The sequence below is a fragment of the Salminus brasiliensis genome, chromosome 3 (assembly GCF_030463535.1).
Source record: "Salminus brasiliensis chromosome 3, fSalBra1.hap2, whole genome shotgun sequence".
In the NCBI taxonomy this organism is placed as follows: Eukaryota; Metazoa; Chordata; class Actinopteri; order Characiformes; family Bryconidae; genus Salminus; species Salminus brasiliensis.
Genome location: NC_132880.1, coordinates 4,246,093 through 4,256,864, shown reverse-complemented (window position 1 = coordinate 4,256,864; position 10,772 = coordinate 4,246,093). Strand labels below are relative to the sequence as shown.

The following is a 10,772-nucleotide window of genomic DNA, read 5'->3' as shown; positions in this document are numbered from 1 at the left end:
GTGGAGTGAACACTTCATTACCTTTTTTAATCAAGACGGAGATTCACAGCAAGAGAATCTGGGATTAAATCAATAATGGCGGAAAGAAACCTCCACCACAAGATTAATAGGTTTATGAAAGGCAGAGCAGTTATTAGCAGAGGGTGGAAAAGTGTACACAGAAACACAAGGCTTCACTGCACTGAGAAGATTAGCATAAAGGTAGAATTGCCTGTTAAAATGCAATCCTTGGGACAGGGAAAAAGAAAGAAAAGGGCTTACTTGGGTCACGGAAGGTTCCTATGGGACAGAGCGAGAAATAGAAAGAGAGAGAGAGAGAAATAAATGAGAATATAATCTTCGATACATTCTTCATTATCTCTGCTGACCTCCACATTAAACCCAATTCACTTCAACCACACATTTTTACCTCCACAATTTTAGTACTCTCCCCCATCACAAGGAATGTTCTCGACCCTGGGAGGGTCCATCCACCGCCTGTTTTCCAACTGCTGCCGATGCAGCGTCACTGGCACCAACACGCTCAGTGGAAAGCGCTGGGTACCCAGCTCTGATGCTTTGGCTAGCAGACGCCCATGCCGGTCAGGATCAGCATCATCAGGATGATGTGGGAAAAGAGGGGGCCATCGACCCACCCAAAGAGGCTAGTTGTGCTCTCTCTGGCTCTGGCTGCTGATGGCAGGCAGCATGACCCAGGATTCACACCAGCAATCCTCGGGTCATAGTGGCAGCACCTTATTCTGGTCCATCTCTATCAAGTGCAAGCACACTTGAGGAGCCACCTAAGAACCCGGGAGCGACTGCCGGTTTGCTGTCTTGCTCAAGGGCACCTTATCTGTGGAAGCTAGTTCTGGGAATTGAACCAACAACCTTCTGGTGGTCTCAAGCCTGCTTCTCTAACCTTTGGCCCATACCAGCTAAGCAGGAGCCAAGAGCTTTAAGACCGAACTTGCTTATTGAGCATTAAACCATTCAGCTGAACATATGCTCACATTAAAGCCCTACCCCACCTGGTGCACCCTTGTACCCTACCCTTAGGCAAACACTGCCATCACTTTGTCTCACAAGGGTCTGTTTTTGCTGTAGCACCATGTTTTGTCAGCAAGGTTGTGATTGGTCGGTTTGCACGCCAGTCACGGGGCCTGTTTGGTCAACGCTGGAGGTTCTCGGGGCTCAGGCAGAGTCTGGCTTGCGAGGCGAGTCGCAGGCTGACCTGTGGCACCGTCACTCCGTCACAATCAGCCATTAGGGGCGACAGAGTCAGTGTTCGGAGAGCGGCGCGAGATCCATAATTCATGCTGCACTTCATAAAGCTTCAGCGATGATTATTTCCCTGCACGCCTTTCGTGCGGCGGCAGCAGCGTGGTTTCCTTTGAACTTGTCACCGTACAGCGCGAGAGCACAAGACGCTCTCACACACACACTGGGTGGGTGCAGCTCTTATTTTAAATATTAATGCCGGGTATGACTTTAATCAACGCTCATCGGAAAGTGAGAGAGAGACTGAGAGAGAGAGGCTGAGAGTGAGAGAGATAGTAATTAGACATTCTAATGACGGCCTCCTCCTGCTTCCTCTGTGAGGGTATTGTGAGAATGTGCCGGCGGCTGCGGGGTGGAGAGCTCGTTGACCGTCAGCCTGACGCATTCCAGAGCACAAGAGAGAGCTGTGTAAAATATTCAACAGCGACGCTGTCTTAGATTTCACTCCTCCGACACGGAGACGGCATCTATCCTTCTCTCTCTCTCTCTCTTTCTCTCTCTCTCTCTCTTTCTGTCGCTCACCCTCTCTCTCTCTCCCTCTCTCTAAGCCACGCGGCACACTGAGGGTAAAGATTAGACTCAGACACCGAGACACTCCATGTGTCAAATCTCCAGGGACCTGCTACTCACGCTCAGCTGTCACTCACCCTCTCGCTCTCTCTTTATCTTTCTCTTGCTCTCCTTCTTCTCTCGTCCCTTTGCTTTCTTTTTCTATGTCTCTCTATCCTTTTTTTCCTTTCTCACTTTATCCTTTCTTTTACTTCTCTCTCACTTCTTTCTCTCGCCCTCTTTCTTTATCTTTCCTTATCTTTCTTCTTTTCCCCCACCTCTCTCTCTCTCTCTCTCTCTCTCTCTCTCTCTCTCTCTCTCTCCTGCTGTTTTTATCTCATACTCTCACTCTCGTTCTCTCTCTCTCTCCCTCCCTCTTTTTTTCTTTCATTATTTCTCTCTCGTCCCTCTTTTTTCTGACTCTCTCTCTCTCTCTCTCTCTTGACCTTTTATCTCTTTTTCATCCTCTTCCTTCCTCTCAATCATTAAAGATTTGTGTTCACATCTCTGTCAGATTTAGCAACAATTCTGGATTTCGAACTTCGAACAGAGACACAAATTGAGCAAGTTTTGCTGGGATTTGATCAGAAGTATCAGATTTTTGGTAAACCCTCATCTCTGTCAGATTTAGGAAACATTCGGCATTTCCGCCACTGATCGGAACAGGGATGCAGGATCAGAATCATTAAGAGTTTTGCTCAGATTTCATAAACATCAGATGTTTGTGTTCACACCGCTTTAAAAAATCCACATCTCTTTCAGATCCTAGCTTTCTTCCTCTTACATCATCACCTCTTCTCTCTTTGCTCCGAAACTCTGCAGATTGAAAAGTTCCTATTCTTGTGTTCACACTGCTTGTAAAACTCAGGTCTCTGTTCTATTGAGGCAAAATTCGGTAAGTGTGCCACTTTAGCCAGGGATGCGGGAACAGAACCACTTCAGAACCAGATTTTTTTTATTCACACTGCTCTGAAAAAAACACATTTCTATCAGATGTAGGAAAAATTCTGCATTTGTGACAATTCAACTCGGACTGCAGGATCAGAATCATGACCATTTTATAAACATCCAATTTCTGTGTTCACACCGCTTTGAGTAATCCACATCTCTACCAGATATAGACTTTCTCTTTCCTGGTGTTTTTATCTCGTCCCCCACCCTTTCTTCCTTTTCAGCACCCTCTCGTCCCTTTTTGCTCCAAATCTTTTTGAAAATTGAAAAATTTGATTGTTGTGTTCACACTTCTTGTAAAAACCCAAATTATATTGAGACAAAATTCTGGATCTGTGTCACTTCAACCAGGGATCGAGGATCAGAAATGAAAGAGTTTCCAAACTGTTTTTTTTAAGATCGGATGTTTGTTCACACTGCTCTGAAAAAAATCACATCTCTATTAGATGTAGATAAACATCTGAAAAATCCACATTTCTGTCCCACAAGCATCAGATTTCCGCATTCACACCGCTTTGGTAAACCCTCATCTCTGTCGGGCTTCAGAAAAATATCTGAATTCAGGTGGGGAAGCATTTTGGTGCTGTACTGATCTCTGGCTTGAGGAAAGACTAATAAACATCATCTGAAAAAAGCGGCTAATTTGGCTTCAAAGGAACGGCAATCAAAGTCAGACCTGGAATTTCAACCCTTTAATGAGACTGCGGCCATAAGCACTTTACTGACCGGTGGAGTTGAAGACTCCAGGTGAGGGAGGCGTGAAGCTCTCAGCCAGCAGGGTGTTGTAGGGAGAAGTGCCTGTGCGAGTCTGCAGAACGGGATTCGTCAGGAGGTGATTCCCCATGGTGCCTGCAAGGAAGGAGAGAGAAGCATGCGAGAGAGAGAGAGAGGGAGAGTGCTTCAGTGAAACAGCGCTACAACCTGCGAGAACGAGACTTTCGCGGCGCGACTGCGCTTTTAAGATCCTAATCTCGCATTTAGGCTCAGCATTTGAAAAGGGTGAGGAAAGTTGTTGGACTTGTTAACAACTGAGAAGCGTTAGCGCTCGCCGCACGCTGCGCTTAAGATAAGGGCTCTCCAGGAACGATTTCAGTGCGCTTGGAGTTCTTTTTTCCTGCAGGAGGGGGAGAAAAAAAAATCCCTGCTGCTTCTGTTTGATGCCGTAATGGTTGGATTTGATAAAGCTGTTTATTTTGAATGATAAGAGGGAGAGCGCGAGAGAATGAGGGAGAGCTGGTGAGCGAGGCAGAGTGAGAGAAAGAGAGAGAGAGGGTGAAGTGTACAGTATTTGAAGTGCAGTCATGGGCTGTGGTGCTGTCAGATGGAGTCATTTGAAGGCGGATGGTAATGTTTGCTATTATGCCGTTTCGGGGAGCAGCCGCTGCAATGCCGCTCCGCTCCGCAGTGAAATGTGAACGCTCGGCGCAGACGAATGTGCCCGCCGGATACGGAGCGCCGGGGATGGGCGGGAATCTGCACATGCAGCCTGCGGCTGGGAGCGCTCACACACTTATACTCATACACACACACACACACACACACGGCATGAAATTAAAACTAGGACAGCATGAAGGAGAGCAGAGGAAAAAACAGTCCAACCTCTCTCTTTCTCTCTCTCTCTCCCTTTCACACACAGCATCCATCACACAGAGAGAGAGCGAGAGAGAGAGCGAGAGAGAGAGAGAGAGCGAGAGAGAGAGAGAGAGAGAGAGAGAGCGAGAGAGAGAGAGCGAGAGAGAGAGAGAGAGAGAGAGAGAGCGAGAGAGAGAGAGACAGAGAGAGAGTGGTCAGGAATTAATCGGAACACCACACACACACACACACACACACACACACTGCACCCATTTTCTCACACAGTAAACCAGGTTTTTTCGTTTTTCACCTAAAGCAGCTTCCGGTCGTCTTGTAATCAGTGCCTGAGGCCGCTGCCCTTTCCTAAACACACCCATAATTCACCCAAACACACTGACCAGAGTTCCCACTCCGTCCAGTTTAAACATGAACTCAACTCCAGCTGAAAAGCTCCGCCCATCATGAGTCATTTTTAACGAGGCGACCAATAAAACGAGAGTTAAACCGAACTGGAGTGAAGGCAGGGCCCAACAGATTTACTCAGATCTGTGATCACAATGCTAACAGGCTAAACTCGAAGATCAGCGCTAATTCATTCAGCATCCAATCAGAGCTTTGGTTAAAACGCTTGAGAAACAGGGCTTTAAATCAGCGCATCAAATAGTGTTGCCACTATGGGCCGGGGGTCGCGAATCCCAAGCCATGCTGCTTTGCCATCGGCGTCCGGAGGCAGAGAGAGCACAATATGCTCACTCGCCTGATCACTCTTAAGTGATGTTGGCTGGTGTGCTGGTTAGCTGGTGTTTGCTAATGTCATTACTAATGTTGCTAATGCTGCTAATGTTTACCTGGACTGAACTGAGTGGGAGGGGCTAAACCTCCTGGCTATCACTTCACTACAGAGATACACTACTCAACTACGTGACGCCTTCTAGCTGGCCCCTTCAACCCATAACCAAGCCCCCTACAATGAAATTCTTGCTACGCCACTGACACACACACACACACACACATTCTCTAACACACACACACTCACACTCAATTCCTTTCTTTCTCTCCATCCATCTTCGTTCACACATACAGAAACACACAGCCACGTACTGCCCACCTTGCCTCGACATGCATTAACAAACACACACACTCCAAATATTACACACACACACACACACACACACATACACAGTTTTCACACACAGTGATTAATTCTGGCAGCTATCACAGCAGAGTATCTTGCCAAAAATGCTAACTAAGTTACGAGAGACGAGAGCAAGCGAGAAACCGAGATACAGGGAGAGCAAGCGGGAGAGCGAGAGCGGGAGAGCGAGAGCGGGAGAGAGAGGCAGGCTAGGTGGGGGAGAGTGTGGTGCGCTATTGTGCGGTAGCGGCGAGCCACTCGCATGCTGGAGTGTTGGAATCAGAGATAACGCCGATGGAGCTGATAGCGAGCGCGTGGAGCAGCCGCAGACGCTCGTCCATTGTTCAGCATCTCCTGCCTCTCTCCGCCGTCCACGCTAACTTTTCCCAGAGAGGACAAAAAGACACCCCGCCACCCCCTCATCGCTGCTCCTCAACTCAACAGTTCATTTCGACCGACTATCGGAGAACAGCGATATTTCTATGAGGCTAATGGAGTTAGCTATGTCCAAATGTTTGTGGACACCACTACTTTAAGTTGCACCCATTGCTGACACACACACACACATACACTGCTTGTCTAGTCCCTGTAGAAAAGTACTGGCAATAACATAAAACTCTCTCTGGAGAACATCAACATGAACCTGTTGGCAACATGCCTACTAATGCCAGACGTGGGCTAGAGGGGTATGAAGCCCCATAGCGTTGAGCTGTGGAGCAGTGGAGGAACTGTGCTCTCTGGAATGATGGATGGTGCTCCAGCCAATCCGTTTGGGATGAGTTTTGGAGTTGGGGACGAGGTGGGGTGGGGATCATCATCATCCTACATGCTGACGATTGTCACTAAATGCAATCAAATCCTCACAGCAATGCTTCAGAATCTAGTTGAATGCCTGGAGCCTTCCCTGAACAATTGAGACAGTTCTTTTTTATTAGCCATGATTCTAGAAAAAACAACAACAACAAATGAGCAGGCGTCTCAATACTTTTGTCCATACTGTGTATCGTGGTTAAGTTATAATTCAGTTCAGTAAATGCAGAGTCCACACTGCCGAGTCCTCTTGCAAAAGCAAAGCTCACGTAAGTAAAACAGAGCTGTAAAACAGGCCGATTCCAAAATCCCAAAACTGTTACATCACAGTCTTCACAAATTTGCTCCACCCCTAACAATTTACAAAGACCCCGCCCACTAGTGAAAGCCTTTCTGGGCTTAATGCAACCTTATGCTCCTACTTCAGGAGAATATGAAAGCGAGGCTAAAAAGAAGGCAAAAAGCTAATGCTAGTTGACTGGTGAAGGACTGCCCTGGTGAGGCAGGTGTCCACATGACAGCCGGGGGACAGACATTAAAGCTAGCATGTGCTAGCCAGGTGCTAGGCTAAAAGCTAACCCTACCAGACCACACTACAAAGCTTGCTAACCACACACTATGCCGAGTGGACACCGAAGGGACAGCAACAGCCTTCATAATACTTCCAGCCAATCCTTTTGGGATGAGTTGGGGAGTTGGGATGAGGTGGGGTGGGGATCATCAAAATCCTACATGCTGACGATTGTCACTGAATGCAATCAAATGCTCACAGCAATGCCCCAGAATCTAGTTGAATGCCTGAGGCCTAAAAAGAAGGCTAAAAGCTAATGTTTTGATAAAAAAAGTTCTAGTTTCAGTCTAAAAAGCTATGCTAGCTAGGCCAGGCTAGGCTATGCTATGCTAGAGTAGGGTCGGTTATGCTAGGCTATGCTATGCTGCTGTGAGCTGTCGTGATGACGTAAACCAGCCAATAAAAATAGAAAAATTATAGTCTTGTTTTCCTCAAAGGAGGAACAGCGTGTTTCATTTATAGTAATAACAGGGTGGTAAATAGGCTTGAAAAACATATCTGAGCATTTCTGACCCCAACTAAGGTCAAATCACAACGTTCAAGAAGATGGAGAAGCTGGTTTATCAATAGCGCAGCTGGGATGGAAGTCTGTAATCCGCTCAGAACCTTCTCCTCCTGCGGTGGCGTTTGCAGGGGTTTCGGTGAGACCGCCACATCAGCCCTCATTAAACGGGCTGCAGGCCACTCTGCGCCATGTCTCTGAACTGTTAAAGCCATTTACAGCTGACAGAGGGCCGTCAAAACTGCTCCACCGAGAGCTAATAAAGGTCCAGTTCTGTCCATTGCAGTGAGACAGGCCCTTGTCTCGGCCCTTATGGTGTAATCGTGTGACGTCGGCTTCAGGAATCTGAGAAGTATTTGAATGGAAACCTCGCTAATGATGTAATTATACTCAAAAAGTACAGAGACGGTACTGTAACAGTACCTGCTGACTGACTCACTATGTGACATTGAGTTTTTAAAGTTGGCATTTAACTGACTCGCAACTAGACTTGAACCCTAGCGTAACTGACTCACATTTATAATGAACTGATTCACAACTTCACTCAATCTGGTGCTTAACTGACTTGCAACTGAGCCCAGACTCGTACTTAACTGACTTGCAACTTTTCTTGAACTTGTGATGAACTGACTTGTGACTCGACTCAGACTCTACCTTAACTGACTTAGACTCAGGATGATGAATTGATCCATATTGACCTATGAATTGACCTATGATTTGACTTGGACTTGGGCATAATTGACTTGTGACCAGACTCTGACTGCTTAACTGACTTATGATTCAACTTGGACTCGGACTCCTGCTGAACTAACTCGCAACATGACTCCGACTCATGCTTAACTAACTCAATTTGACTTGGACTAATGCATAATTAACTAACAATTTAACTCGGACTCATGCTTAACTAACTCGTAACTCGACTCAAGACTTATGCCAAGCTAACTCGTAACTTCACTCGGACTCATGCTTAACTAACTCGTAACTCAACTCAAACTCGCTTAACTAACTCATAACTTGATTCGGACTCATGCTTAACTAACTCGTAACTCAACTCAAACTCGCTTAACTAACTCATAACTTGATTCGGACTCATGCATAACTAACTCGTAACTCGACTCAAGACTCATGCTCAACTAACTCGTAACTTGACTCAAGACTCATGCTTAACTAATTCAACTTGACTCAGACTCATGCTTAACTAACTCGTAACTTGACTCAAGACTCATGCATAACTAACTCATAACTCGACTCAAGACTCATGCTTAACTAACTCGTAACTCGACTCAAGACTCATGCTTAACTAACTTATAACTCGACTCAAGACTCATGCTTAACTAACTCATAACTCGACTCAAGACTTATGCTTAGCTAACCCGGAACTTGACTCGGACTCAAGCATAACTAACTCGAAACGCGACTTAGACTCATGCTTAACATACTCGTAACTTGACTCAAGACTCATGTTTAACTAACTTGTAACTCGACTCAAGACTCATGCTTAACTAACTCGTATCTTGACTCGGACTCATGCTTAACTAACTCGTAACGCGACTTAGACTCATGCTTAACTAACTCGTAACTCGACTCAAGACTCATGCTTAGCTAACCCGGAACTTGACTCGGACTCATGCTTAACTAACTCGTATCTTGACTCGGACTCATGCTTAACTAACTCGTAACTTAACTTGGACTCATGCTTAACTAACTCGTATCTTGACTCAGACTCATGCTTAACTAACTCGTAACTTAACTTGGACTCATGCTTAACTAACTCGTAACTTAACTTGGACTCATGCTTAACTAACTCGTATCTTGACTCAGACTCATGCTTGACTCGGACTTGGGCATAAGTGACTCTTATCTCTGCCTCATGGCGTAATTCAGGAATTGCTGAAATATTTGATTGGAAACCTCGATAATAATTGAATTCTACTCTAAAAGTACTGAGACAGTACTGTAATGAGAGTAGCTGTAATTCATTACTTTCCACCTCGGGTAATCAGCAGTAATAAGAAGTCTCTCTTTCTCTTTGTCTTTGTTTTGTAGCCTACGATGTCGATCTCTCTCTCTCTTTCTCTCTCTCTCTCTCTCTCTCTCGCTTTCCTATCATAGCTTGATTAAAGTCCCCGGAAAGCGGCAATCTGTGCATGGTGTCGAGGCCGCTCCCGTCACTCTCCTCAATTAGACTAATTACCCCCTGTTCGCTCGGCCTCTAATCAGTTCATTAAAAACAAAATGGATGGAATTAGCATAAAGAGAGGCGGCTGATTTAGCTGCTGCCACCGCCGGCCCCTCATCTCCTCCCAGCAACACTGATCCCAATGCCTCTGATGATGATGATGATGATGATGATCATCATCATCATCATCATCAAGAGCACACTGACGATACGCTCCACTCATATTACCATCCGCCTTAGCTACGGCTAATAGCCTTCAGTGGGAATAATCAAAGTAATACACACGCCATCTATCTGTCTCTCTCTCTCTCTCTCTCTCTCTCTCTCTCTGTGTAGTTTGCTAGCTCTCTTCTCCTCTTCCTCCATCTTTCTCTCGCTCGCTGTCTTGCAGACAGATGACGGAGCAGGGAGAAGAGTGGAGAAGAGGTTGAAGGAGTGCTTTCATGCTCCTCCACTGAAAAGACAACAAAGGCTTCGCTACATTAAACCCGTAGGACTGGAGCTCAGTATACATTATTGGCTCTTTCTAATCACCAAAGATAAGGACTCGAGTCAGCGACTTAGTCCACTATTGACTGACTCGTGACTCAAACACTCTAAAAGTATTGGCTGGAGCACCATCCACCATTCCAGAGAACACAGTTCCTCCACTGATCCACAGCTCAATGCTGGGGCCCTTTATTTATACAAAGTAGCTGAATGCATTCATTTGAAAGGGTGTCCACACACATTTGGACATATAACTGACTGGCAAATCAACTCAGACTCAGGCTAATCTGACTCGTAACTGGACTTGGAGTTGTACTTAACTGACTCACAATTTTACTTACCCTTGTGCTTAACTCACTTGTGACTCATTTTTGGGTTAGTGCTTTACTGACTCGTGGCCCAACTCAGACTCGTGCTTAACTGAGTCACATCTCGACTTGGTCTTGTACATAAATGACTCACGACTTGACTCAGACTTGTGCTTAACTCACTCTCAACTCAACTCAGACTCCTGCTCAACTGACTCGTAGCTGCACTTGTACTAGTACTTTACTGACTCACAACTTTACTTACCCTTGTGCTTAACTCACTCCTGACTCGTTTTGGGTTAGTGCTTTACTGACTCGTGGCCCAACTCAGACTCGCGCTTAACTGAGTCGCATCTCAACTTGGTCTTGTACATAATTGACTCACAACTCAACTCAGTTGTGATGAACTGACTAGTTCTAGGCTTGAGTCTGACACACGCTTAACT

General features: G+C 45.9%; 1 protein-coding gene across 2 annotated transcripts in view; it reads right to left on the bottom strand.

Annotated features, from left to right (window-relative positions):
- The window catches only part of adgrl1a (adhesion G protein-coupled receptor L1a), a 223,153-nt gene that overhangs the window by 13,807 nt on the left and 198,574 nt on the right, over positions 1–10,772 (bottom strand). The window contains exons 23-24 of one of the 2 annotated variants that reach the window (XM_072675209.1): positions 3,487–3,609; positions 262–279 (exon numbers count right to left, since the gene is read on the bottom strand). In XM_072675209.1, the coding sequence (XP_072531310.1) occupies positions 262–279; positions 3,487–3,609 (141 nt within the window). The remainder of the gene's footprint in view (positions 1–261; positions 280–3,486; positions 3,610–10,772) is intronic. The other variant, XM_072675210.1, reaches the window with a different exon arrangement.